General features: G+C 43.2%; 2 protein-coding genes across 4 annotated transcripts in view; both read left to right on the plus strand.

Moving 5' to 3' along the window:
• The window catches only part of PRORP (protein only RNase P catalytic subunit), a 37,138-nt gene extending 34,914 nt beyond the window's left edge, over positions 1–2,224 (plus strand). For all 3 annotated transcript variants that reach the window (XM_090141323.1, XM_090141322.1, XM_090141321.1), the window contains 2 exons: positions 473–668; positions 1,770–2,224. In XM_090141323.1, the coding sequence (XP_089997449.1) occupies positions 473–668; positions 1,770–1,910 (337 nt within the window). In that variant the 3' untranslated portion in view covers positions 1,911–2,224. The remainder of the gene's footprint in view (positions 1–472; positions 669–1,769) is intronic.
• Positions 2,225–4,657: 2,433 nt separating this feature from the next.
• PSMA6 (proteasome 20S subunit alpha 6) lies at positions 4,658–14,435 on the plus strand. Its single transcript, XM_031593818.2, has 7 exons — positions 4,658–4,888; positions 7,810–7,904; positions 8,927–9,008; positions 9,256–9,411; positions 11,290–11,468; positions 12,761–12,855; positions 14,227–14,435. The coding sequence occupies exons 1-7, from the start codon at positions 4,813–4,815 to the stop codon at positions 14,282–14,284; spliced, it is 741 nt and encodes a 246-aa protein (XP_031449678.1). The 5' UTR covers positions 4,658–4,812; the 3' UTR covers positions 14,285–14,435.
• Positions 14,436–27,580: the final 13,145 nt, after the last annotated feature.

Consider the following 27,580-nt stretch of genomic DNA (forward strand, 5'->3'; position numbering starts at 1 on the left):
ATTTTTGTTTAATAGTGGCTAATGTTGAATACCTTTTGCAAATAATCACCAGGCCTTTTTTTGGAATTATATTTATCCATGTTACAGGGACTCACAGATTTGAGCCATTGCCTATATTATGCTTTGTTATCGGTGGTGATTGTTTATATTTCAGCAAAGTTTTGGGGCTGCCCTTTCTTGTTTTAGCAGTTCTGTTCCACATAGTACTGCATTGTTAAGTTTTGTGACAAAAGATTATATTGTTAGACAGTAGACAGTAATAAGAGGAAAGAATGTTCTGTGTAGTGTGTATTTGTATTGTACTCTCCTCTGGTGCCTTATGGTAAGCAGAAATTATTCTAACACAGAACTAAAATAGTGATGGGAATTTTGTGTTGCTGATGAATGAATCTCAGATCAGCATTTGATTCATTTCCTGCAGTCAGTTACAACCTTGTGAATGATCTCTGTCTTTTCCATTTGTTTTGTTAAGTTCTGAAGATGATGCCTTCTTGTTATATGCCACTCTTCGGTCAGGCAAACATTGCAAGTTTGTTACAAGAGACTTCCTCCGGGATCACAAAGCTTGTCTTTCTGACAGTGTTACTCGTCATCTGTTCCGTAAGTGGCAGCGTGGACACCAAATAGTGTTTTCCCCTTCTGCAGGAGGAAAACATATAACATTTTTGGTAAGTTTTCTGCTGCGTTCATAAAGCACACAAAGGATATTAATTAAATGGAGTTTCTAACTCAGTAAGCAAAAAGTTTTTTGTTGGAGCATAAGAAGCAGATTTGTACCAGTGGGCTCAAAACTTCCATTTTTACTGAAGATTATATTCACAAAGCATGGCATAAACATGAAAGCTGTCAAGAAGTAAGAAATTGTCACCTTAAACGTTTACAATGTAGTTGTATTTTTGTGTATAATGGTCTGTCTGCTGCTGTAAAATGTAAGTGCTAGTATTTTTTCATTTGATTTAAATTTTGAACTATAGAATTCTCTGTAGCACTATTATGCTTCTAATTGTGTAATAGAATTTCTCTCATCTTTATGTTAAAGGAGAAGCCATAAGAAAATACCTGCATTTCAGTATTGTTGTAGCAGGGCTAGTAATTTTCAAATCTTAATTCACACATAAATGATTCTGGATGTTGGACATTCCCAATCATAGATTTCCAAGTATATAAATACAGAGTGACAGTATGTTCTGAGAATCATAATTTCAAACCAGTGATTTTTTATATTTGTATTGCACATGTTGAGTTAATATATCTGTAGCACAGTAGACCAGAATTATATTTGTCTGACTGGCTGTTCTTGAAAGTGTTATTGAGAACTCCTTTTCTTAAAACATCCTTGGTAAAAATCAGTTTGTGGAGGTACACTGGAGGGACGAACGCAGGATGTCTTTAATGTGTCCTATGAATTCAAGCTGCCAAACACTACATCCTGAACTAATTCCCATATGATTTCATTTAACTGAACAGAAAAACAGTTTTGTATTTCTGAAAATGTAATGTGTTATGTCCAAATCATTATTACCCTGTGGAGATTGAAGACGGAATTTTAACCATTTATAATGCCACCTAGACCTCAAAATACTAAAGGATGTTTTAATTTTTCCTCCAGTACTAAATCTTATAATTTGTTTTTGGGAGCAAATAATTGAGAGTTGCTAAAGAAATGAGTCTGTGCAGAATTCTAAGGAAAATAGCTAGCTATAGTCAGCGTTTTACTAATGTATTAAATAAAATCTAAAAAATTGTTTTTATTTTTCTTTATCCCACAGCCTGCTTGCAGTTATGACTGTGTGGTACAGACAACGGGTGACACATGGCATATCCCCTATAAAGACACTTTTGAGGAAAAATATTCCTATCAAATACCAAGAAAATGGCTTTGCCTTCAGCAGAAATACAGCACAAGCTGAAGCTTCTTCAGTGATGTTGTTTTTTGTTTTTGTTTTTGTTTTGCTAGGCAGCTGCTGCAAACTCAGCAGTACAATTATGGGATTAATGTATGAGGCCTATAACTAAAGAAATTTCAGTAACTGCTTTTTGTCAAACTCATTCTTGTTATAAACCTGTGGACACGAATGGTAGTCCAGCAAGGATGAATTAGGTCTGTTATTTCCATCTTAACAAGCAATTTCTGTACCCTCTCTACGTGATTTGAATTAAAACTTGTTTTTCCCTCTGGAATTTCAGGTGATGTATCTATTGTTTTAAAAAATTTTTAAATCTTTTTTTTTGTTTGTTTGTTTGCTGAAGCTTTTCATCTACACTGAAATTCATGAACTCTGTTCTTCAGAAAAGTTAGGCAAGGCTTTCAGAGTACCTTCAAAATTGGCATGCTGACCTTGTCGCAGTGTTTCATAGAACCTAGCAAATAGAGCTTATTGAGGCAAATGGCATGATTGCCATTGGTCTGGCACATGTAGCTCTAATACTTCCTCACTTTAATTAGAATTCATTTGATTGTATTCAATGCAAAAGATTTATTGTAACAACATACATTAAGATTTTGTCTGTAAAAACAACTGGTTGTTCTTTCAGAGTCTTGGATTTGCTACTTCTGACAAGCTTTCATGCCACTGAACTAGTTTTCTTATGGAAATGCTTGAATTTTCTAAATAAAAATAGGCAGTAACTAGGAATTCTTATAGGCAATAATAAAACAGCACATTGAGATCTACTTGATGCTTAATACCTTTTAGTGCAATAGTACTGCAAAAAAACAACAACAGCAACAAAAACACAAGAATTTTAATGTTTTCCTGGTATTACTTTATCAGATTGATGGGCTTATGTTTAAATCCAGAAAGGCCAATTCTGGCAAGTCCTCCAAATGCAACAGAAGTTGTTATGCCTGCAATCACTGCAAATGGCACAGGTGCCCTTTGATAGTCCACAGAGTGAAGGGAAGGGGAATGAGATGGAACAAATGCTCAGCTTGGCCTTTGGCAAGCCATGGTAATGGAGATGCATTGGGAAGGTAGACTGGAGGAAGAGTGAACTGATTGAGCCTGTATAGTAGCTACTGTGGAACAGTTTCATCTCCAAGATCATCCACTTACTGTTTATAATGTTAAAAAAGATGTGAGAACATCTTTCTCAGAAGCTTTCATCACGCACTTTGATTTTCATATGGCTGATAAGAGATGATGGATACTACATGGAAAGTATTTGATTACTCTTGTGAAACAAAACCATACTTTGGAATTTGATGAAATTGCTACATAGATGGAGAAAACTTCTAGAAGCTGTACCCTCGAAGTAGTATGACTTCCACTCTGCCATGTTGATGGGATTGAGCAACTGTTCCATCTCAGTCTTGGTCTAAGGAAAATATTGAATCTTTGAATCCAAACACTTAAAGCCAAGGATTTCTTGCTTGGTTGCTTTTTGGAAATTTGATGAAATGTTTGAGCATTCTTTCCGCTTTTCTTGTCTCCTTTTACTCGTCAGGAAAAAACTAAAACATCTGGTATTGAAGTCCTATGTTGCAATATAAAATTGCTTTGTGTATGGTAGGAGTAAGAAGCTAAGGCATCCTCAGCCCAGAGGAAAAGAGATCTTAAAAGAAACAGAGGTCTTAGGAATCCTGAAACTTCACAACGCATTGTTGTGCTGAGCAGCCCTTTGCCACTGCATGTTGTGGATGTAGGCAGTTTTCACTGGAGCTCAAAGGGAAACCAGCAAGTTCATGAAAGAGAACGCCAGCACGGGCTATTAAATAACCAGATGCTATCACTGTTTTGGGAAGTCCCTGCAGACAGCAGGAGGCTGGGAGAATATTCAGTGAATGCATCGTTAAAGGCTCTCCGTAGCCTTAATGCTTTTCCTTGGGCATTTGCTTTTGGTCACAGCTGGTGATGGGGCACTGGGCTGGAGACCTCCCACCACCAATTGTAAACGTCTTTCATCTGCCCACAGCACCGTTCCAAAATGAAGGGGACAGGAACCGCCTTGTGTAATAAATACTCAGTGTCCCATTAATAAAGAAGGATGGCTGTAAGGAAAAAATTAAAGCAGACCTAATGTGGGGCAAACAACGCGCTCTAAAACGCACCTGTCGCCCGCTATTTCACCAGGAAATATTTTAAAGTGAAGGTGTGGTCGTCCGAACAGCATCCACAGCTTTCGATGGCCTGACTTAAAAAAACAAGAAAAAAAATAAGACCCACCCCAACTAAGCGGGGGAAACCCAGGCTGCCGAAAGGCAGGCCATCAGCTTAAAGGGGGATTTCCCTCCGCACTGGACGCCGACTGAGGCAGTCTTCAAACATGGCGCTGCAACGCAGCTGTAGGAACAAGGACTCCTCAGAAGTGCCCAACCGCCCTCTGCGAGGCTGCCGTATTTCTCTAAAATGACGCTCACTGAGACAACGCGTGGAAACGCTGTTTGGAAAGCGAAGGGGCTGTTCTTCCCCGGGCGGCCCGCGCAGCTCACTGCGGAGCTTTTCTGTTTCACGGCCGTTCCCGCGGCACCGCGGCCTGCCCTTTCCGCCGGGCAGCGTCCCGGCGGCTCCCGCATCGTCCGGCGGAGGCGACAAGTCACGCCGCTTCACCCGACCACCCCTCAGCCCGGCCGCGACCGAGCCCCGCCGCCCTACTGCGCACGCTCCGCAGTGGGAGGCGCGAGGCCGAGGCGTGCCGCGCAGTCCGGGCGTGCGCAGCGGTGGGGACGGAGCGTGACGGTGCGGGAGCTGGGAGGCCTCGGGCGCCTGCGCGCCGCCCGTGACCCGGAAGCGCTCCGGCGGCGGCCCGTTGCGGTAGCGGTGGGGTCCCGCACGCTGACAGCCCCTCGGCCGTGACGCTCCCGCTGCCGCCATGTCTCGAGGCTCCAGCGCCGGCTTCGACCGCCACATCACCATCTTCTCGCCCGAGGGCCGCCTCTACCAAGTCGGTGGGTGCCGAGCCCCGGGGATGGCGCCGTTGAATTGCCCCGTCACGGGCCGGGCCTTCCCGCGGTGCCGGGCGGGAGAGCTCCGCCGTGTCGGGCCGCCGCTCGGAGGACAGGGAGGCGTGGTGCTTCCCTTGGCTTGGCGCGGGGGCTCGGTTCCTGCCCTACCCGGTGCCGCGGCGAGAAGAGGGGAGCTGGGGCTGCCGCGGTTCGGTCGTGCGTGCAGGCTGAGAGGGCGGCCTCGCTGGCGGTGAGGGGGGCCTTAGAGCCGCGCGGTGCGTCCTGTGCCTCTGTGCCATTCCGGCCTGCACGCGCAGCGCTTTGTTCCCCTTACGTGTTTCTTCCAGTTAGTCTTGTTAGGCTTCCCAGTGCTGTGCTCTGGGAGCTGAGAGGTACGGTAGCAGTTTGGAGTTGGACTCGGGCTGTCCCAAACGGTACCGAACATCAGAGTCACAGCTTGGCGGTAATCCGCGCTCCCCATTGTTACACCTGAACACCTGCGTGTGTCCTGTGCAGCATGGCCTGTGAGATAATAGCAACCAGCCTTTATTTCCAGCGTCTGCAAACCTTCTGAGATTAAGTTGCAGCCAAAATTCTTTTTCTTCTTTAGGTCACTGAATCTACTTTTTTTTTTTTTTTTCCCAGTGCACACAGTTCTGTAGAAGAGCCTAGTGGTGCTCTTTATAGGGTCCTCTGTAGCAATGTAGTCAATTTTCAGTAGTGAAAAGACAGTTTATCCACAGTATGCTTAAAGGATCTTCAGAACTGGGCCAGGTGAGTTAGTTATTCTTGCAGCACCATCCTGATGCTCTCTCCCTAGATCCCGGCAGCTCTTCTGCAGCAGCCTGACTGTGTGCATTACATGGCACATCTGTGTATTCATCTGTTCTCCAGGAAAGGAGGTTGCTGAGATCAGTCTGCACAAGTTGTCAGAAGTAGCCAGTAGTTTCTTTTGTGTCTAACCTTCTCTGTCGATTAGGCTTCTTGGGTAGGCTGTGCAGTCCTGGAGAAGTCCTTTTCACAAGGTACGACTATGAAACTACACGTTTATGGCTGTCTTTATGTAGGTAGAAAGTTACCTGTACTAGCTACATACATATGCAGGTGCTTTATTAATACCTGTAGCACAGGTAGAGTTTGTATGCAACTTGCACAGTAAGCCTTATATGTGTGGTTAGTGAGAACAACATTTTTTTGCACTGGTGGTCAGTGGCTATGTAATGTAAGAGTCACAGGATACAGCCTTCAGTTGCCATTAAAGCATGCTGGTTGGTCTGGAACACCTTTCTGGCTCTCTCTGCTGCAGTACTACTTGCTGGTCATGGTTTCTCTATCCCATAGCAAAGAGTAAATTGAGGGTTTCTGCCTCCTGGATATATTCATCAGTTAAGTTAATATATGAAGAATGTATGGCACTTGCATATCTTTTGTCCAGGTCTGAGAAGTATCTGTATGTGTGTTTGAGAATATTTACACGCAGTTTGAAGTTGTATTAAAGGTACTTTGAGTACCTGTCTGCTAGGGAAAGATGGGGAGATAAGTACTTAGGTGTTCTAGTTAACCTCAAGTAAGTATGAGATCGCTCTGCCAGCAGCCAGGTTGATAAGCTGGGAATGATCCCACACTAATGTCTCTCCTGGTTAATATCTAGCCACAGTATGGGCAGAAGATATGTTTGCTTGTGGTCAAGTATATGATTCCAGCCTTTTTGTTTTTTTTCTGAATCGTGCGAATCTTTGTATGCATGCTAGATTCCAGTTAATCAGGTGCTGTTGAGGATAGGTGTAGGCACATGTGTTGCTCTAAGGCTGTCTTAAAACTTGATTTTTTTTCCAGAACAGAGATCTCCAGTGTACTGATACTAGACTGAAATGCCAGCACTCTGCCTGATTCTCAGTATTTGTGAGCAAAAGTTTTTGAGGGTGCTTATTCCTGCTCACACCCACGTGTCAGAGTCACAGACTGGTTGAGATGTCTGAGACCTCTGGGTCCATCCTCTCCAACCCCTGCTCAAGCAGGGACACCCAGAGCAGTGTCCAGGGCCATGTCCAGGCTGCTTCTGAAGATGTCCAAGGAGGAGACTCCACAGCCACTGGGCAGCCTGTGCTAGTACTCAGCCAGCTGCACAATTGTGAAGCACTGCCTGATGCTTAAGGAAAGATCTGATGTTCCAGTTTGTTCCACAGGTTTGAGTGCAGCTTTTAAAACAGCTTACCTTCTTTCTCATGTTGTTTTAGAATATAGTTTTAGCAGATTGTTCTGCATTCCAGCCTTATTCACATAACTAATAAAAAAAAAAAAAGCATCTACATCTAGTTAGTGCCTGAAACTTTCATCTCTTGACTAGATATTAGGAAGTACTGAGAACTTATCATATATTACCAGATAAAGATTTTTTAAAGGCTTTTGAGGCTTTTGAAATTGTTAATAAAGGGAAATGTATTTCTTAGATTACCCGAAGGGAACTTTAATCATTTGTCTGAATAATGCTTTTTACTAGGTGTGTACACAGATTTTGTTTTATAAAGTAAATTAAAACTTTGTAGTATTTGAATATCAAGTCAGAAGATGTGATAAGATTTCTCTGCCTTGCCTGTTATTTCAGTTTTCATCTGTATGGACTGAAAAGGACAGAAGAAATCACATCCTTGCAATGGTAGTAATACTTGAAAGCTCCAGATGTTGAAAATGATGTGTAAGATTTACAGTTAAGTTAAATTAATGTTTTGGTCAAATGCAGAATTGCCATTTTAATTTAAAACAAATTATTAGGTATTCTCATTGAAGAAAAAAGCAAGTTTTTAGAAATACCTGAACGAAGCACTAATAGAACGTGGTGAGATTTCGAGGGGTGTAGATGTGACAGAGTTGCTCGTACTAACGTATCTAATAGAGTTTTTTATATCTTTTGTATATTTTTCTAGAGTATGCTTTTAAGGCCATAAACCAGGGCGGCCTTACGTCTGTAGCTGTTCGTGGGAAAGACTCTGCAGTCATCGTAACGCAGAAGAAAGTACCTGTAAGTAGTCTGTTTCTGATGGAGGGAGGAGGAATAATGTTTCTGGGAGGAAGTGAGGAATAAAATAAGCAGAGGATGCAGTGCCACACCATTAAGATTATGTTTATTATCACTGACATATATTGCAGTTTGGATAGCTTGTTGTTCTGATTACATTGAATTCTAGCTTTGTTTAGTGCTCCATTGTATGTTTTGTCACCAAGTACTGCATTAATGTTTTTTCTCTAGAGCTGCTGAAGGAATAAAACTAAAATATTAGGGTCTGGTGTACTATGATGTGCATACATCATTCTGACTTGTAAGGGCTGAGTTACCCTAAGTCAGTTTTCTAATTTCTCTTCTTTAATTCCTGCTTAAAAAGAAACAGTGTGCCAGTAGCACAATAATGTTTTCATGAGCGTTTCTGCACAGTGGTGTTCTACTGTTGACAAAGGGATAAAAAAACTCTTGTGTTTGAAGACAACATGGACTAGGAACTCAAGTCTTTCTGTTTTGTTTTCAAAATTTATTGAGATAGGAAAGGACTTCGGTATTGGTTGTGCTTTAGTTGACAGCCTTTTCTAGATATTGAGCGTCTGAAGGAGAGCTGCAAAGATTGTAAAGGGTCTGGAAGGCAAGGAGCAGCTGATGTCCCTTGATTTGTTCATCCCAGAACAGAGAAGGCTGAGGGGGAGGCCTTGTGGTGGCTTGCAGCTCCTCACAGGGAGCAGAGGGATGGTGCTGATCTTTGCTCTCTGGTAACAGCAACAGTACCTGAGGGAATGGCACGGAGCTGCATGAGAGGATGGTCACGTTGGGGCTTAGGGAAAGGTTCTTCACCAGAGGTTGATGGGCATCAAGGAGGCTCCCCAAGGCAGTGGGCATAGCCTCAACCTGCTGGAGTTCAAGGAGCGTTTGGACAACGCTCTCAGGCATAGGGTTTGGATTTTAGGTTGTCCTGTGTGGAGCTAGGTGGTTGGACTTGGTGATCCTTGTGGGACCCTTCCAACTCAGGATATTCTGTCATTCTATTTCTTCTTTAGGACAAGCTACTGGATTCCAACACAGTTACTCATTTGTTCAGCATTACTGAAAATATTGGCTGTGTGATGACAGGAATGACAGGTATTTAATTTACCATCTTTTTAACTATCTGAAGTGTCAGTATTTCTATTTAATTTACCAACTGTGTATTGCATAAAATTAATTATTCACCCAAGGAAGTTTGTTTCTTTCAGTCTAGTTTTAGAAAAATTGTCTAGTTCTCATGTGTGTATTTTAAGACAACTTAGAGTTGGGTGTGGCTTTCTCAAATGCTGGGAATAAATGTGGTACACAGACAGTGCAATTAATATTAACTCCTTCTCTCTAGCTGACAGCAGATCCCAGGTGCAGAGGGCCCGCTATGAGGCTGCTAACTGGAAGTATAAGTATGGCTATGACATCCCTGTGGATATGCTATGTAAAAGGATTGCGGATATTTCTCAGGTCTATACGCAGAATGCTGAAATGAGGCCTCTTGGTTGCTGTAAGTATAGTATATGAAATCTGTGCTGTTCCTTGTTTAGTCTTGCAACAACTTACATGAGATTCTCACCTGTTTGCAAATTGTGGAAAGTTGCATGAATGTAACCAAAGAACTGAGAGGGATGAACAACCAGATGAGAATAATCTTGGAAGTCTTGAATTGAAAGCATGATTCTACCATAGGTTTTGAATTTAAGTGAATTATTTAAGTGCTTTTAAAACATATGTTGCTATTTTACTTTAGTTTTATGGGCCTAATCTGCTTGCAGGGTGATGGCTGTTAATGGAAGACGCTCTTCTTACTAGCATATGTGGTCTGCATAAACATCATGGATATATGGAGAATGCAGGTTATGCAGACTTCAACTGTTTTGTATCTAAGTAGTGCGTATAGGCTAAAAATAAGCTTAACTGATGCTTTTAACTTGATCATTTTCTGTGTGTTGTAGGGAAGATGTATTTAATTTCACTTGTCTACATTTCTGCACAGATACTCCTTCATAATAGCAAATGTAACTTATGTTCAAATGAAAAAATATATATATGTGTGTGTATTTCTACCATAGTTATCCTTGTATTTTGAGGCTGGTTTTGACTTCCTTTCTTTTCTGTTCTCTTACACTTGGCCATGAATAAAGTATAGCTGTATTGGTAGATTGTCTGGGAATTGAAGTGAAAGACTTCATGTTTCCACAATTGCTGTTTCGTTAAACATTCTGCCTAACTTTTTTTTAGTTGTTGTTGTTTTGGGTTTTTTTTTTTTTTTTAATTTTCTTTTAAAGAGAATATTTTTGGAACTGATGAATCACTTCTGGTAAGGCAGAAGTGTAGGCACTAGAACTTCTTACTAAAGCAGCGTTCAGAGTTGCACCACGGTTTCCATGATGGGGAAATTTTCCCACGCTTATATACTTGTAATGTTCGGGAACAATCATTTCTTTGCTGGGCACTTCCCATACTTTGATACTGATAGAAAGTGAACTTTTTTCTGTGCAAGAAGAAAAATGTCAAAATTAAGAAATACTTTTTTTTTTTTTTTGAGAAGTTGATAGGGATTTATTTTTCATTTGCAGTAGTAGTTGTTCAGAAGCTGACATAGCTGCAACTACTATTTAAAAGTCACATGAGTGTAAAGCTAACAGCAGTAGAAGATGCTTTCTTTTTGTTGTTGTTATTTTGAGTTATTTTTAATGTGTATGTTGAAACTTTGGAACTGTAGATCTGGAAGTGTAGGTGGACACAGATGCACTGCAGGGATTTAACCAGTTTATACCACTTGAAATGGCAAATGGAGAATGCTTAGTCAAATGGCCTTCAAAGATTCTGTTTTGTCTTCTGATATTTCCTTTATTTTTTCCTCACTGTTTAAAAATCTAAAAGTGATCTTTTAATATTTCAGATAACGTCAACGTGTTTGTAAAGTTGCTTTCTGGTAAAAAAAAAAACAAAAAAAAACATCCTTGTTGAATTATTTTGTTATGCTTTCAAAGTCTCATTGTTATATAATACACAGGATATGAACTGTAGCTGGGTGAGCCTTGTATCAGGATTAAACTACTTTATTTTCTGACTTTGTTGTTCTTTACACACTGAGGCTGGCCAAAACTTGCTGGCTATCTTTAAGGAATAGCTTTCTTTGGGTATGACAGAAATCTACTTTGCACTAAAGTGAGTTGCATGCCTGGTGTGAGTCACTGGTAAGAAAAGGCAAATGAGAGATAAAAAGGAACACTCAGGTCTAGGTATTGAACTTATTTCTAAGGATTTACTGCTTTGCATGCATGTGTTTCTTAGGAGAGGAGTATCAAACTGTTCTTTGGTTCAATGAAACTGCTAAAATTGGAAAAAGAAATAATAATGAACAAACTTTCTCTTCAAGGTATGATTTTGATTGGTATTGATGAAGAGCATGGCCCTCAGGTGTACAAGTGTGATCCAGCAGGTTACTATTGTGGATTCAAGGCCACAGCTGCAGGAGTTAAACAGACAGAGTCGACCAGTTTCCTTGAAAAGAAAGTAAAGAAGAAATTTGATTGGACGTATGAACAAACTGTAGAGGTAGGCTGGTAGAAGGCAGATTTGTCAAAGTATTTTTAATGACTATTGCATATGCAGGATTCTGATACAGAGGAGTGCAGTTAGACATTTCCTGTATTCTGACTGTTTTGTACTGTTGCCAGAGCAAGGATAGCTTTTCAACCAGAAAGTTCTTTGAAGGTATTTAGTAAGCATTTAGAGTTCTCTCATCTGGTTTTTCTGCGTTATATTAGCTGAAGTGGAACCTGTGGCTGTAGCACTCCTGCTGTAGTTGGTAGCTAGTTGTTGCTTGATTCTGGACATACTAATATTTCTTTAGTGGTGCTTAAAACAATGTGTTTCAAACAAGGTGAGCACTACTGCTTCAGTTCAGCACACAGAGCAACAGATGCTATTCTTACTGTGAGAACTGTTATTCAAGGCCCATTATAAAAGCATACCCTGATTATGTAGCAGGTTAATGAGCTTGTGTTATAGTTATCCTTTTTACCTACACCATAGAGAGCTGTCTAAGCAGTCCTCTTCTATGGCCCACCTGTTTCTCCTGCCTGGTCTTGTTCTCTTGTAATGTTAGGTCTCTTGCTTTGCAAGATCAGCGGTTAAAATAAGGTATAAAATCTGAAGCAATTGACCCCACTGTGAGTTAAAACAGAGTATTGTATTAAGACATGTGAATGCTATACAGAATAACTGATTTGGTAAGCATCTGGCTATGTAGCAGTTTTACAGAGCTTTTTGTGGTCAGTCATCATTTTAGGAATACATCTTCAGCATTATTATGACTTGACTTCAAAGCATGAGTGAAGTTGGAAAGAACACCTTTTAAAACAGGTGATGACTAAGGTGAAAAAAAAAAAAAGGCAAGTTAAGCCATAATTAAATGCAACTTCTAAAAACAGCCAATGTAATTTTAGTGACCAGAAGAAAAGCCGAAATGGAAGCCACACAAGTAACATGCTTTGAGTAATCCTGGACTGTAATGATTCTATCTCTTGTTTGCCACTTAGAGAACGTGTTCTGTTCTCAGGACCTGAGATGTTAATCTTTGCCTGATAAAGGTTTTGGTTTTGTTTTGTTTTTTTTTTTTTTAATGTTAAGTAAATGTATCCATTGGCTTTTTTAGATAGAACTTCTTTGAGAGAGAACTGGAGAGGCAGTATATTCTGTACCAAACGGAAACTATTTGAAACTTTGCAGCTGAGGTTTAGAGATGGAAGGAAATAAAACTAGAAGAGAGAATAATTGTTAATGCCAAATCTGCTAAAAATGCTTTAGTTCTTTCTGTTTGTTGATAATTTTTTATCATCTTTCAGACAGCAATAACATGCCTGTCTACTGTACTATCCATTGATTTCAAACCTTCAGAAATAGAAGTTGGTGTAGTTACAGTGGAAAATCCGAAGTTCAGGTAAGTGATCGTGATCACTGTTGATAAAACATGAATATTGAGCTTTGTTTTCTGATTGTTATATTTTTTTACTTGTAATTTCAAAATGTGTAAAAGACATTGTTCAAATAATAATAAAAAACAAATACGCTGTTCTAAAGTATTTAAACTGGCTAGGAAATCCAGTCTTTTTAAAAGAGTATTGTTTTGCATGATGATCAAAATCTTGTTATGTCTGCTCTAGATATTTTTTAATGCTTAAGAGAATTTAAAAAAATGGTTTGTACTAGTATCTGGAATCTACTTTCATTGTGACAATTAATGCAGTTATTTTGACAAGATTAAAATATTCTGGACAAATCACTGCAGTGATTTGGAACTGGCTGAACATTTACTTTCCAAGTACATCACACTCCCACCCAGATTGAAAGGAAGACCTGCCATTTCCTCCCTGCTGCCTCCACTATTGTCTGAGTTGGAGTGCTGTGTGTGTGGCACAGTTACGAGGTCAGTCCAACCAGACAATACCTGGAAGTCTTGCTGCAGGCCGTGCCTCACATTAGATACAGTGTGCTGGACAGTCTTCTCATAGCATATTGTAGTGTGAAAGAATGTAAGAATAAATCTGGAGGCATTTTGATTAATGCAAAAAGGCCATGTAGGTATGTGTTACTAGTCAAGCTTGCCATAGAGTCATTCGTTAATTTTTGCCTTAGTCTTTCATTGTCTCTTGGTTTGATTTTTTTCATTAAAATAAAACAAAAAAAACTGAGGAACAGTTGGGGTGGGGAAGAAATCCTCTGCTGTTTCAGTCTAATCACTTAGCAGGTGAGGATAGGAGAGAGGCTTCAAACCTCAGAGCCCTACAGGAGCAAACTTCTGGGTGCTTCTTAATGCATATAAAGTTGACATGGTGTTGATGAGTGATTTTACATTTGATAATGGATCAACAACAGAATAGCATAGCATTTCTGAAGAAGCATACAAGAGCTGAATTATCCCTTTTCCAATGCTACCCCTCTGCCAAACTTCACTTACCAGTCATGTTCTTTTCAGAAAGATGGGTAACAAACAGAAGGAAAAAGCTATAAAAACATGTGTATTCCTTAGAGTAATTGCACTAATTACTATACCCATTATTTTCACCAGGTCCCAGCTTGCAGATGTATTGCACAGGACAAATTACCTATTCTTTTTCAACCACTTGCTACTTTGCTCTTTAGTGGCTTTGATTCTTCCTTTGTTTTTCAAAAACAGTTGAAATGTTGGCTTGGCCTTGGCAGCAGGGCTTTAAAGGGCTGAAATGTATAAAACCAATTTGAATAGATATTAGGTTGGAGTTTAAGGGGAAGAATCATTGAAGCTATTCAGGATTTCTTTTTGTTCTTTCAGGATCCTTACAGAAACAGAGATTGACATGCACCTTGTAGCTCTGGCAGAGAGAGACTAATTAGCTTTCCTATTTCCATTGTCTGTGCTTCTGACCAGGGCATTTGGTGAAAAGAAGACACGTAATAATGGCTTTCGATTATGGAATGAAAACGATGTTCACAATACAATGTATTTTACTCTGTACAAATAAAACAGAGGTTTTTGAAATACTCAGTGTCTCCTTTTAATGTATTTTTTAATCTTTGTTTTATGAAGTTCTCATCAAAATACATGGCTTTGAATGTTTCTGTGGTGATTATTTGCCTGTTAATTTTATCTTAATATAAATTTTGTCCTCAGCTCTGTAGTTTTCATCTGAGCTATTTTACTCCTAGTGTAATGTTTTGTATCAGATTGTGGTGTGTGTCTTGATAATTGTTACATTTCCATTTGTTCTCTGATGTTGAACATCTTCCCTGATGTTGAAAATCTTATAACATTACTGTTTCATCCCTGGAAAAATTAGAGGATATTAATTTAAATCCTGAGAATTTGCTCAGGTTTGTATGAGAAAGTATAACAAAAGCTGAAGAAAAAACTTGAGCTGTGATTCCCTGTGCATTCCTTCAGACAAATTTGTCTGGGAAGGGGGAAGGAATATTAACAGATGTCTGCTACAGTTGAACAGCTCTGAAGCTAGCACTTACTAGGGGAAACGGATTCTCTGTGTACTTTGGGATTTTGGATGTTACCTGCCTGGCTGGAGTCCTTGGGTAATGCCAAAACCTTTGTTGGGCTGGATGGGGCAGACAGAAAACATCCATCAACAAGAATGTCTCTGGGAAGCAGTTCTCCTCTTCAAAGATTCTAGCTTAGGAGGAAAGTTAAGACTGAAAAACTTAAGTCAAAGTAAAGGAAATTGCTTTATTGTTTTGTTAGAATTGAAAGAGGCTTCAATATCCATGCAAACAGAGCGGTGATGGAGGAGAGACTGAGAAAGGAAAGATTACTAGATACTCATAACTGTTGGGTGGACATGAAAATCCTCCTGAAAAGACACCAAGCTAATATGACTTAGCTCCTTACCTTCTTTCCACTGTCTTGCAATTCCACTGGTCTTCATTGCTCTAAAATTCTCTTTGATCTCTGGGAAGGCCTTGTAAGTTTTCAGAAGCTGGGATTGCTCGATTTTTTTTTTATTTTTATTTTTTCCTCTGCTTTACACTTAAAGCCTCTTGAACATGTATCTTTCAAGTTTGTTGTAGTAAAAGAGATGCAGTTCATTGTTTGGCTTTAATAAAATATAATGCTAATTGTTTAGCTGACTTGAGATTCTAATCTCAAATGTTTTTTCTTATGCTTCCAAAATAGTGTGAAATGCTGACTTTGCCAGATTCCCTGAATTTTCAGTACTGCCCCTAGATTTCAGCTTCTGTCATGTCAAATGCAACAGTATCTTACAGATAGTAAGATGAAGCCATTTCTGCTTTTGGGGAGAGTTAGGAGTGAGGGGCTTATATGAGAATGTGAGGTTTGTGCAACGGTTGGCTAAACACTAGTGGCACATTTGGAAAGGTATACATATGTCTTTCTGAGTGACAGTTGAGTTTCTGAACTTTCCTAATACTACAATTATAAAACAACCTGGAATTTTGAGTAAACTGGAGTCATTATTTACTTTGTCATAAAACATAATCCACTGATACTTTCTTGATTGGCTTTAATTACACATAAAATCTTGAACAAAACCAGTTAAAAGGCATATGACAGGGAGTCATATGACTAGAGCATATTTGCATGGTATTCAGTATTAAAGCTCCCTTCAAGACCTTTAATTCCAAATTTTGGAAGCTTGTATGTGGTTGTGTAACTTGCACTGTTTTTCTGAGGGTGGTGGGCGTTTGTTCATACCTCATGTTTTTGCATGCAGAACATTGCACCTCGTGTTTAGACATGATGAAATACGTTGTCTACGGTGTATTGTTTGGGAATGTTGCATCCTTTTTGATAGCAAATTTTAAGTTGTGGCAGCTGAAATGCCATTTTTGCTGGTACCTTGTCCTGCAGTGAAGATTTGTGGTTCTCTCTTAAACTAATGATGGGGATTTTCCTTCAAGCTTTTTATTACTTAAGGCAAAAAGGCTGTGGAACAGATCGATACCTGACCTCATGGGAAAACCCCCATGTATGACTGGTATAGTGTATCCCATTTCTCATGCTCTTAAGCAGATAGCATCTGCAGCCAAACTGTTTCAGCTGTGAGCAGTGTTGAATTGTACCTGGTGTCACCTGCTGGTCTAGGTATGGCACATGCAGAGAAACTTGGGGATACATGGCGTGATCCTAACAATTCTGGTTTGGGGTAGAGTGCCTCAAGAGTAGTTTGTATGACAGTGCTGCAGGCTGGTAGATATGGTTAGAGTGTGAGTGCATGAATTGTTAAGCAGAAGTAGGATCGAATCTGTCTTACTTGACCTAGATGAGTATTAGCTGTACTAAACTTGGGCTGGCCCTGCATAGCCCCATAACTGCAGCCATGTTATATTACCTGTGCTCTGTTAGTATAGAGTGTAAAGGACACAAATGCAAAGTACATGCAGTCTGCTTAGGTAAATCAGTATTTATTGGACTCCTTGGTGAAAAGCAGTTGAATTACTTACGAGCAATGCCCCCCAGCCCCTGAGGGAGCCACAGTAAAACAGTAAAGGCGTGTTTTATAGACTCAATTAGCTTAATGGGAAATCATAATATAAATAAGATATGGATCATCAGGAGCTGTCTGTGTACTCATCCAGAAACAAAATGTTAAGGCAGACAGTAATGAACCTTCCTAGGATTTCAGGTACTTTGTAAATGCAGTATATGGCACTGAATCAACTTGTGATGCACACTGTTGGACCATACCTTCTCACTGTAAAGCCTGCAGTGGTGCCAGTCTTCTTAAGTATAGAGAGCTGAATTAGGAATTCATGTGGAGTGAGTTCTTGTGTATATGTAAACAGCACTGTTAGTGACATGGAGTAATGTGCTGCATTCTCCTCTGCCTTTTCTACTCCATTCCTCTTTAAGTACTGACCAGAAGTGCCAAAGAATAAATGTTTTGACTCAGTGTGTGCTGTTAGAAGTAACGTGGAAAATGTAGTTGATCTGAAAGAAAAGAAAATCCATTTTTCACCTGACATGGAGCGAGGCCTGCTATTTTGAATTTTTCAGAACTTGTTGGTTCATGAAATCAAATTTGTGAAGCGTATCTGTGGGAGTATTCATGTTTCCTTCTAGGAAAAGCACAATACTCCTTGGGGTAATAATGGGAGGGCGAGTTGTTTTTTGTTTTGTATTATTTTTTCAGATGGGAAGTTCATAGACTGTCACAGCTTGTTCCAGCCAGTTCTTGCTAGTAACGATTTGTTCCGTCCCCTTGTTTTGGAAACAATGTGAGATATCCTGTAGTTCAGGATTTGTTGGAACAGTGAACTTAAGGCTCACGTCCACAGCAAAACCCAGAGAGTCATGTGCTTATTGTGCAAGGCTGCTTAAAGCAACTGCTGTCAGGATTTTGTCTCTTCATTATGATTCTTCCATTAAAAAGTAATAGGATATTTTTAAATAATTATGCTATATGTCTGTACAGATAACCTTGCATTTTTTTAAAATGGCTATAAAAAATCTTTCCTAACAGCTGCTGCTCACCACACCTTTCTTAGCATAGCAACCTCTTCTTTAGAAGTAGTCTTTCCTGTGTTACCATCTAGGAGAATTCTGTGCTGCAGTGTTAAATACAGGATCTGTAGTGCGTCTGACTGTTAGCCTGGAGGATAAATAGTCTCAGCAGTATCAAAATCCAGTTAACTGCATTTGGCAGATTTGAGTAATCCACACTGAAGTGCTTTCTGTCAGCTACAGTTCAGTGTTTGGTCACTGTCGATTCACCAGAAGTCCTTGCTATGCAACTTGTCACTCTCAGCTGATTTAATGCATGTTGCACCAGCAGCCTCTGGAGTAAGTTCTTCTAGATATGACTTTAGCAGCGCAGTATGCAGGGCAGGTTAAGAAACCCAATCCCAAATAAATTTTTGCCAGTAAGTTCTATCTGTTTTCTGGGAGGGAGAGTAGAAAAACAAAACAACAAAAAATCCCTACCTTCTGTGACACCCACTTGCACAAACAGTTGTTGAAAATGGATTCCTCAGACTATAATTCCAACTTCTCTCAAGTCAGTCAAAGGCAGTTGTGAATGGGCTTGAGGAAAGCAATCTTGTCTCAAGGCAAAAGAAGCATGTCGTTTACACACTGGCTGAGGAATTGCCTGTATATTTAGGGTTTCTTTGAAGAAAAACAAAACAACAACAACAACAAAACATGGCATGAGTGTATACAGGCTGGGATTGCATAACTGGGAGTGGAAATTCCTTTCAGTGACAAATGATCCTCTGCAATGGAGGAGTTACTCCTCCCTGTTTTGATTCCAGCGATGTCTGTCTGCTTCCTTCAGCCAGCAGTGGGACTCTTTTAAATTTGTAATGAGCCACTCTGTTTACTAAACTGATGGCAAGGTTTGCTGTTCTGCATTCATTCTCTTTTGGATTAGTGGCCTGGATCACTGTAGGATCAAAGTAGCTGTAGGGCTGGAGTAAAGGCAAATGAACAGCAGACACTGTGGAAATTACAGTCAGCATCACCAAAGGAGGGAAGGAACAGAGTTCTCATTTATTCCCCTGATCACTCTTTACTTAAACTCAGGTAATGACACCTGGTCCTCCAAAGTGCAGTGTACATCTGTGAGCAGGTGACACAAGCTGTAACTTGACACTGACATCCCTTCTGTAGGCCAGTACTGTACTGAAGGATGTTTCTTTGGGGAAACATATTTGTTGTTTAGTTGTTTCTTCCTGGCTTCTCTGCTCCTATACCTGTTGCGTGGCCCCGCAACTTCCAGGGCTACCCAGGGAACCTGGCTCAGAAGTGAATCTATGTTTAAAAAAAATAATAATCCATTCAGAGAAGTTGTGTTGGCTCCTTGTTCAGCCTTGCTGCTGGTCCTCCACCAGTAATACCAGCACAGGGGGCAGTGCAGGACAGGAACTGCAGACAGGTCTGGTCCAACTAGTGGTGCATCTGGTAGGCATGATAGGCTCTCTGGTAGGCTCTCAAATGAGTAAATATTTTCCTTGGGAAGGGGAGCAATATTCATTCTCTGAGTATGTGGAAGCCTTCTTTCTGGAATCCAAAAAGAGAAACGCAGGCAGCCAGGAAGAGGTCTGAGATCAGTGCATCCTGAGGTGTGAGGAAGGCAGAGCTTCAGAAAGGTGCTAAGAAAACCTACAACAAGTTGGATGCTAGTGGAGCAGCTGCTATGGGTTGGATTTTAGCATATGTGGAACATATGAGTTTCTTTCCTGCCCCTCTCCATCTGTGTCCTTCAAATCATCTGCACCTGTGCATACCTTTTGGTACCATGAAGGAGTTGATTTGCACTCGATGTTAGCCTTGTTTTGGCTAGCAGTATTTCAAAATGCTTGACTGGCAGAAAAACATTTCACGCCTAAGGATGTGGTGAACCTTGAAAATAGGCTACCGGAGCAGCTTAGCTTCTCATTGCCCCAGTGTAGTCTCTGGTGTCTGAAGGTGACAGGATGTGACTATGAGAAAGCCAAGCATTGGTCTCAATGCTGTTGGCAGAAGAAGTAGGAGACAAAAGACTTATAGTGGTGGCCAGGGAGGTGGCCTGACCTGCAGCGAGGTGGAGGGCAGTGTGCCCAAACCTTCAGCCTCTGATGGATTTTCAGCCTGTGGTTCCAGGTCCTGTATGAAGTCAGGAGGTGGACTCGACGATCCTTATGGGTCCCTTCCAATCAGAATATTCTATGATTTATGCTTTCTGAAGATGTGCCTATTGACAAGCAGCAGTATGTACAGCGCCGTCAGCAGGAAGACTGAGAAACTACTTCTGTTGATGAAGTGCGTGTTCAAGTGTAAGTCATTTTCAAAATGACTTACAACCCTCGTTTCAGGCATAGGTAACAATGTATGCTGCCCCACTTCAGTAGCAATTCAAAACACATAATCAGTGTGTGAACACTTGTGCTTCGCAACAAGAATGAACGTGTGTAGGCTGGATGTGCTGTAAGCCAGCACTGGGAGGGGGGTGTGAGGGTGGAGGGCTGGCAGTGCCAAGTGCTGTAAGAGCAGGGCGGCACATGGCGTTGTTCCAGCCCCAGGCTCAGGTTCACTGCGTTCAGCTCGGCATGAGCAGTGTGGTGCAGGGCCACAGCACCTTTACAGACCCAATGGGAAACACTGCCTTCCCCCCCCTTCTTCCATTCTGCCAGAGTGTAGAAAGCGCACTGATGCAGATGGGCGTACTGCAGGCTGCGTGGTTATGCTGTGCTGGCACTGTAAATCTTTCTGTGATGGTTGGTTGGTTACCTGGGAGAATAAACAGCTGCTCTTTGCCAGCCTCACACACATCGCTGGCCTATGACACACTCCAGCAGAAGCATGATCCCCAGGCTGTGTTGCTGCAAGCAACGTGAGGTATGTGTGTGTGTTGCCTGCAGCGCCGAGGGTCACACGAGGGTACCTGAGCTGGAGAGGATGCTCTGTGCTGCCACTGCTCTGCCTATGTTGCTGAGCAGGACTCACAGCAAAGTTAAATACAGCTGCAGCAGAACGTGCTCAGTTTGTTTCAGGTGGGCCTGTTTGCACACTTGTGAGACACAGATGACAAGAAGTTCTGTAGAAAAGTAACATAAAATATCAATTGAAATTTGTCCTATCAGTGCTTCTCCTCACCCTGTCCCCTCCAAGTTACACGCACCTTGCACTTAACTGCTGCTCTGATAAGCCATAAACAGAATGCTGGCGGCTGCCCAAAGGCCCACCCTGCACGCAGTAGCACAGTGCTGCTGTGTGCCCACACCGCACCCAGGCCCCACCCAGCAGGGAATTCCCACGCTCGGCAGCTGCAGGGAGTACTGAGCCAGCACAGCATGGAGCTGTGATATGGATCCTGCGAGGAAAGAAAGGGCTGTGGGAAAGTGCATGGCTTTCAGCCTTCTGTAGGGGGTTTGCTGTGCCACTGCCTTTGAATCTCTTACGGTGAAGCCCAGCTGTATCTGCTCAGCACAGAAGGGCTTGTTGCAGCAGGGCAGTGTGGTGTTTGCTTTGCTCCTGTTTTTACAAGCAATGAACAATGGTTTTCCTCTGTTAAGCTGAGTCTGCTCTGCTCTCAGCTTTATCTCTCGTGGTCAGAAAGGCAATGACATCTTCCTGCCTGGGGCTGCAGGTCAAACTTAATTGTGTTTCAGCTGTGGCTGTGCAAGGTAGCAGTTCGACATCCAGATTCTTTCTGCACCGGGTGCTGCAGCTGAGCAAGGTCCTCAGGCTGAGGGTTTTAAGGTCTGCAGGGTGCTGCAGTGGCCCCGACCAGTCCCAGAGGTGCTGGGAAGGAGGGTGAGCACCATGCTCAAGGGTGCTGGCAGTATTTCCCAGTGCCACAGGTCTGCAAGCAGTCAGTGCAGGTGGTCACTTGTGCACTGTGTGCACATCTTTCAGCTCTCAGTATCTGTATTTACATGAACCTGCAGTACACTGCCCGAGGCAGGGAACTGTGCCATGGCCTCAGCTGGAACCTGGGTTTTCGGCTCAGCATGGAGAAGTGAAGGCAGCAAAACCCCCTCCTGGTTTTCCTGTTTCCAGACTCCTCCATTCAAAAGTACCTCATAGGAAGGTGGTGTCGCAGTCTGGGAAATCCCTGTCTTGCACGGTTTCCTTCTTCTTTTCTTCTTCCTAAAATGTAGTAGCTTTGTCATTGCACAACCGTACAGTGCCTTCTGAGTGATGAGCTGACGCCATGCCACAGTCCCCGCTGGATGGGAGGCAGCTGCTGCTCCATTCATGGTTATTGCTGCAGACTCTCATGCATCTTTGGTAGGGCAAGGAGTGAGGGATCTCCATTTTTTCCTCTCAGTCATTTTGCCAAGAGGAATGACAGTGCCTCCAGGCACAGGTAGCTTGTACATTCACAAGTTTTCTTACAGCTTTTTGACCCAAATGTTCCTGCTTTTAAGCAGATAAGGAGCAAAGGGAAACAGACTCATGTAGTGTGCAAATGGAGAAGAGCAGGTGCTGCAGAATGAGTACTAGTGGAGATTCTAACTTTGACAGATATTTTTCACAAAAAGGAATCTTTTGAAAATCCCTTCAAATCCCAAAAGCCCAATTTCGTCAGTTTCAGGGGCTGGAGAATGAAGGGCTACGAACAGGTCAGTGGTCCTCTCACTGCTGCTAGCGGGATGAGGTCTGGGTAAGCATGGGTCATGTGGAAGAGCTGATGCTGATGAAGGGCACATGCTCCTCAGCTGGAATGCAGGGATTGCTTATGGGCTGCTGGAGAAGTCGCGTGAGCTATGGTGCTCATGACCTTCTGCTAGAAATCCCCAGAAGGAGAAGCTGAGTGAGCTGAAACCGTGAATGCTGAGGCCAGAGCGTGGCCTTTCTTACTGTCTCTTATGTAACTGCTGCTACATAAGATGTGTGAAAAGCTGTCAAACAAACAAAAAACCATAGTAAAAAAAAAAAAAGAAAGAGAGAGGAAAAAGTGTTCCTGGGAAGATGCTCTGTTACTATGGAAGTCTCTTGCTTTGTTTAGCTGCAAGGCAAAGCTGGCTGAAAAAGTGGAAGGAATGTGCCTTTCTTCAAGTAAGCATTATGGCATGTCCATCCTGCAGTTGCCATCAGCTTGTTTCCGTCCTTTTTTTCCCACCTACCAAATCTGACTTGCAGATGCATATTTTTCCCACCTCAGTTCTCCAGGCTCACTGGAAACATCCCTGAAGACTTTCCTCCTGGGGTCTGCACATGTGTGAGAGATTCAAAGTGACACACGTGGCTCAAAGAAAGGCATCTCAACTCCAGGACCAAAAATCTGTGGTACTTTGGGGCAGCAGAGTGCTACTGGGATGCAGAAGTAGGACTGCGATGGGGAATGCATTTTTGAGAAAGGAGGATGCTCTGTCGCCCTGCATTGTAAGTGAGCAGCCAGTACAGAGAGCCATAGTAGTACTGGTGCTTTTTGCCTGTGTGTTGCATCTAGGTGGCTTGGCTGCACTTCCACACAGCAGCCTTCTGGTTCACCAGCTGAGTAGAGTGGCAGTGCTGCTTTGTTATCTTTGTCTGCTGGAAACATCCGTTTTTTCTTTTGCTGCTAAAATAAGGGCAGAACACACAAACTGCCACTGAACCTTCCATCAGCATGTGGCCCCGTGAATCTGTTTGCTCAGTGGAAATAGGGCCATAGCAGTGTTTCCACTTGAATCACTGTGAAAGTAGGTGAGGAGAATCCTAGGGAGATGTGCATTAACCAGAAAATTGCACAAGGCACTTTTTTCAAGTAGCTGTTAATACTGAAATACAACCAGCTGATTAGTGTGACAGTGAAGGAGGTTGGCCTGGTAACATGGAGAAAAGCACTGCTTGATCACCTGTGTGAACCAGCATTGCAAATCTCCCTGAAGTTCTCCAGCCTTAGCAGCTTTTGCAAACCCAAAGCAGCCCCAGCCAGAGTTGTGGAGGGTGCTGGCTCCCTGAGTTAGGGAGATGAGATGCACTTTAACAGGAGCCATCGGGTGTGAGCTTGATTTGCTTTCATAAAATCACTGGGGTGATTCCCCAGAAAACCACAGTTAAGGCCAAACCGGTGGTTGGTCACCAGCACTGGCACAGCTCTGCCAGTCACAGCCTTCCAAGGGAGCCACTGCCTCTCTGTTTCAGCAATAGCCAGGCATAATAAAAGGAAAGGGGAAAAAAAGGGTAAGGAAGAGAACCAAACCCCGCTGCTCCAGGACCAACCAGAATCCTTCCTTCTTCCCAGCGTGTCCCCTCAGAGAGGTGCCTTAGGGAGTGTGGAAAATTTTCTTCTTTCCAGAGCTGAGAAGGAGAGTTTATCTCAGCAAGTTACCAAGGGAAACAATCTGGTTTCTCAGTTAAAACACTAGGAGAGCATCTGTATGACACGCCCATCTGCTGAAATCCAGCACATCCAGTTAGAAATTATATCAGTTTGATCCAGGGGTAATTTTGTTCTGAGGATAGCAATTGCAGACAACAACTCCATCTTTATACATCTGTCTGGATCTGTTTCAGCTTCCTATCATCTCCCCAAGCTCCTCAAGGCTTCTGAGAGTTCCTCCAGGCCTTGTCCTAGTCCTGCCCTCATTAAGAAGCGTTCCCAGCTTCTGACAGTCAGTGTGGTAATGTGAGAGTGCTGCCAGCCAAAAAAGGGTTTATCTGCCCCAAGACCATTCTGCGCTGGCATCTGCTTTTTGCATTCCCTGTTCTCTTCTTCAGTGTGCACACTGCAGCCCTTCATCTGCTATGGGAATTGTTTCTTCAAGGTAGATCCATAGTGTAGCTATCTGCCTTGTAAGGCAATGGGGAAAGAAGGGCATTGGCCCTTTGTAGTGCATCAGTGATGCAGAGAAGAAAGGTCACCTCAAATGCACGTGACCCTGGCCTCGCTAATTAGGCTGAAAGTGGCAAACCCTTATTGATGAGTGGCAGCACGTCATGGGAGCTGAGTCACCCAGGCACCCTCCTGTCAGCAGGTGATGAGGGGAATGCCAGCCCCAAGACCAGCACATGTGATGGCACGTGCTGCTCACCTCACACGCATTCATCAGATTTAACTGAACGTTACTGGGGAAATGGATGATGTCTGTCATACCACATAGCAAAGAAAGTGTTGATTCAGGAGCTCTGTGCATACCATAGAGCTGATACCTTCACTTTCAGCCCTGATATTGTTCATACAGTCTGGGTGTAGGCAGGAATCCCACCAAAGCAAGCCTGCAAATGAAGATTCCACATGTGGAAGCAACCTGGAATTTCCCACTGTATGAGCCAATGGTTTGGCTTATGGTGTTTGCCATTCTGCAGCCCCACCTCATGCCAGGCAGAAAGGGCCTGGCCCATAGCATCCTGGAGCTCAGTAGTCTCAGAGTCAGCTCAGAGTCAGCTCAGTTTGAATGTAGGCTTGTACAGCCCACCAGCATCATGACTGAGGATCTGAAGTCTCTTCTGGCATCTATGCCTGAGAAACTTCTGCTGTGCTGCTGAGCAGCAAGCAGCCTTTCCCTGAAGCTGGGGCTGAAAAGCTCCTGCATTTCTGCAGCATTACAGAGCACAGCTGTAGCTGGGATCACGTACATGGCTGCTAGTAGTCCTGCTACTGGGTGGCTCAGATGGTCTCCCTAACAGGCAGAACATCTCCCTACACAGGTCTGTTCTGTTGCTTGGCTGGGAGCTGACATCTCAAGCATCAGACATGGCTGAAGATGATACCAGGTTAGAAAGATCTCTGGGATGGTGACTGTGATATATTTAAGTATCAGACTCAGCCTGTTGTTCAGAGAGCTTCATGTAACCCTGACACAGCCTGAAATGCTCTGGGCAGCAAACAAATTGCAGAGCAGTGCTCAACGTGACCAGCTCCCCCAGTGGCTCAGTGTGTTCCCAGAGCCCATCATCCCCAGCAAAAATTATGGGTTTGCTCAACTCAGAGGACGAGGCCCATCTATAAGTATTAGCCAACATGAGCTCAGATTGCCCTAAGCACAGCTTTGATTCCCACATTTCACAAAGGCTCTGCAGGAGCGTGCAGCTGTGGCAGGGCTGCTGGGGAGACGTGCTCAGGCTGATAGAGGGAGAGGAGCAGCCTTGGAAGCTGCCATCTCACGTAACTTCTGGCATTCCTTCTCACACTGTTGTCTCTGGTGACTGGTGGAGGCTGCCAGCTCCTGCAGCAAAGCTTCTAGGAACGGACCTGTTTATCCCCTTTAGGCTGATAAAACTCATCAAGCAAAACAAAAAAGTGAGCTCCTAGCCTGCTCTGCACAGGAGCGCATGTAAGGGGACACTGCTTCATGGCTACTAGCTGGCAGCAGTGGGGGGAAGGGGGAGTGCAGAGTGGCTTTGGGGCAGAACAAGAAAACTGTCAACACCATCTCTGCAGACAGGGCTGCAGCCTGAGTCTGTGACCTTGGCATTACAGTGAGGGAGTGTGTTAGTACCGGCATGCTGCTGAGAGCTGCAGTTAGGCTGATGGCCATGGTTTAGGGAGGTGGCTTTATCCAGTGATAGAAGGGTTTGGGGGTGGGGAGATTCCAGGTTCTACGTGTCATTTGAGCATGGACAGCTAGGAACCCATGTCAACAAAAAAGTGAGATGTACCAAAGTTAATGACAAGCTATGCAATGTGCAAACCTGGCTGTTAGATAAATGGCAGCTTGCTATCCAGAGTCATGCTCAGATCAGCCAGGAAGGCCAGCAGCTTGCTGGCGTGTGCATGTGGACTCATGGAAGGGACCAGCAGGGGCAGGTGGCCACATCCTAGTTCCTGAAGGAGGGCACCAAGCACAGAGCGGGCACCTTGTGCCTGGACAAGCTCTTTGCACCCTTGAAAGTGATGCTGGCACTGAAGCCAAGAGCTTTGGTTGGGCTGACACCAGGCAGCACTACAGCTGTGGCCCAGCAACAGCCAAGTGTTTGGAAATCCTGCGATCTGTTGTGCAACAGCAGCTGCAGCTCTCTGACCACGCCGAGCAGATTGCTGCCCACTGTGCAGGAAGCCTGATGCATACAACCTGCCAGGCCCAGTGTATGCACAGCACCACAGCACATATACATGTATTTCAGGCCAGGAAATTCCAACAGAAGCACAGCAGCTGCTGCTTGTCCAGAAGCTCGCTAGGATTCCTCCCTAGGGCAGACATGCAATGAGCTGTTTGCTTGCAGCAAGCAGTTGCCCAGCCGGCTTACAGTGAGTTGCATGGCTTTTCCTTGCCACAAGCTCACTGCTGGCCCTGACCCTTTCGGGCAGCTTGCAAAGGCACCACAGCATGCCCAGCTGCTGGGTGTAGTGATGCCTGCAGCTTCCTGTTGCTTTGGCAGGAAACCACTGCAGATACCATGGCCTCAATGCCCCAAAAGGTCTTTATATTTAGTAGGGCAGGAGCAGGCTGAAGTGGTAGATGGAGCTAGAGCTGAGATCTGAGCTCTCTAGCAGAGCCCTTGCTCAAAGCACATAAATAAATTCTGGATGCTCCTTTGCAGCAGGGGATCCACTCCTGTGGGGCTGCATGAGGGACATCCTGCTTCACCTTCTGTTCCCCACTATGTTGGCCTCTGGCTTCGGCATTCCCCTTTGCTTGCTCAAGCTGCTCCTTGCTCCGTACCTTGGGTGCCAAAAGTGCCCTGTCGATTTCAGCAAAAAGTGAAAGTTTTTTTAAAATGAAGGGGTGCAGTGCCTATCATTACCATGTTTGCACTTTTCTGACAAGCTGTTTTGCTTTCTCCTCACACCACATCCTGCTGCCCT

This window comes from Phasianus colchicus, chromosome 5 (genome assembly GCF_987193195.1).
Source record: "Phasianus colchicus chromosome 5, bPhaCol1.hap1.1, whole genome shotgun sequence".
NCBI lineage: Eukaryota > Metazoa > Chordata > Aves > Galliformes > Phasianidae > Phasianus > Phasianus colchicus.

Excerpts from the sequence above, each read along its gene's own strand:
- PSMA6 (XM_031593818.2), top strand. The coding sequence starts at position 4,813 with ATGTCTCGAGGCTCCAGCGCCGGCTTCGACCGCCACATCACCATCTTC. Across the intron at positions 7,905-8,926 it reads TAACGCAGAAGAAAGTACCT|GACAAGCTACTGGATTCCAA; the intron begins GTAAGTAGTCTG and ends TTTCTTCTTTAG. Across the intron at positions 9,009-9,255 it reads TGTGATGACAGGAATGACAG|CTGACAGCAGATCCCAGGTG; the intron begins GTATTTAATTTA and ends CCTTCTCTCTAG.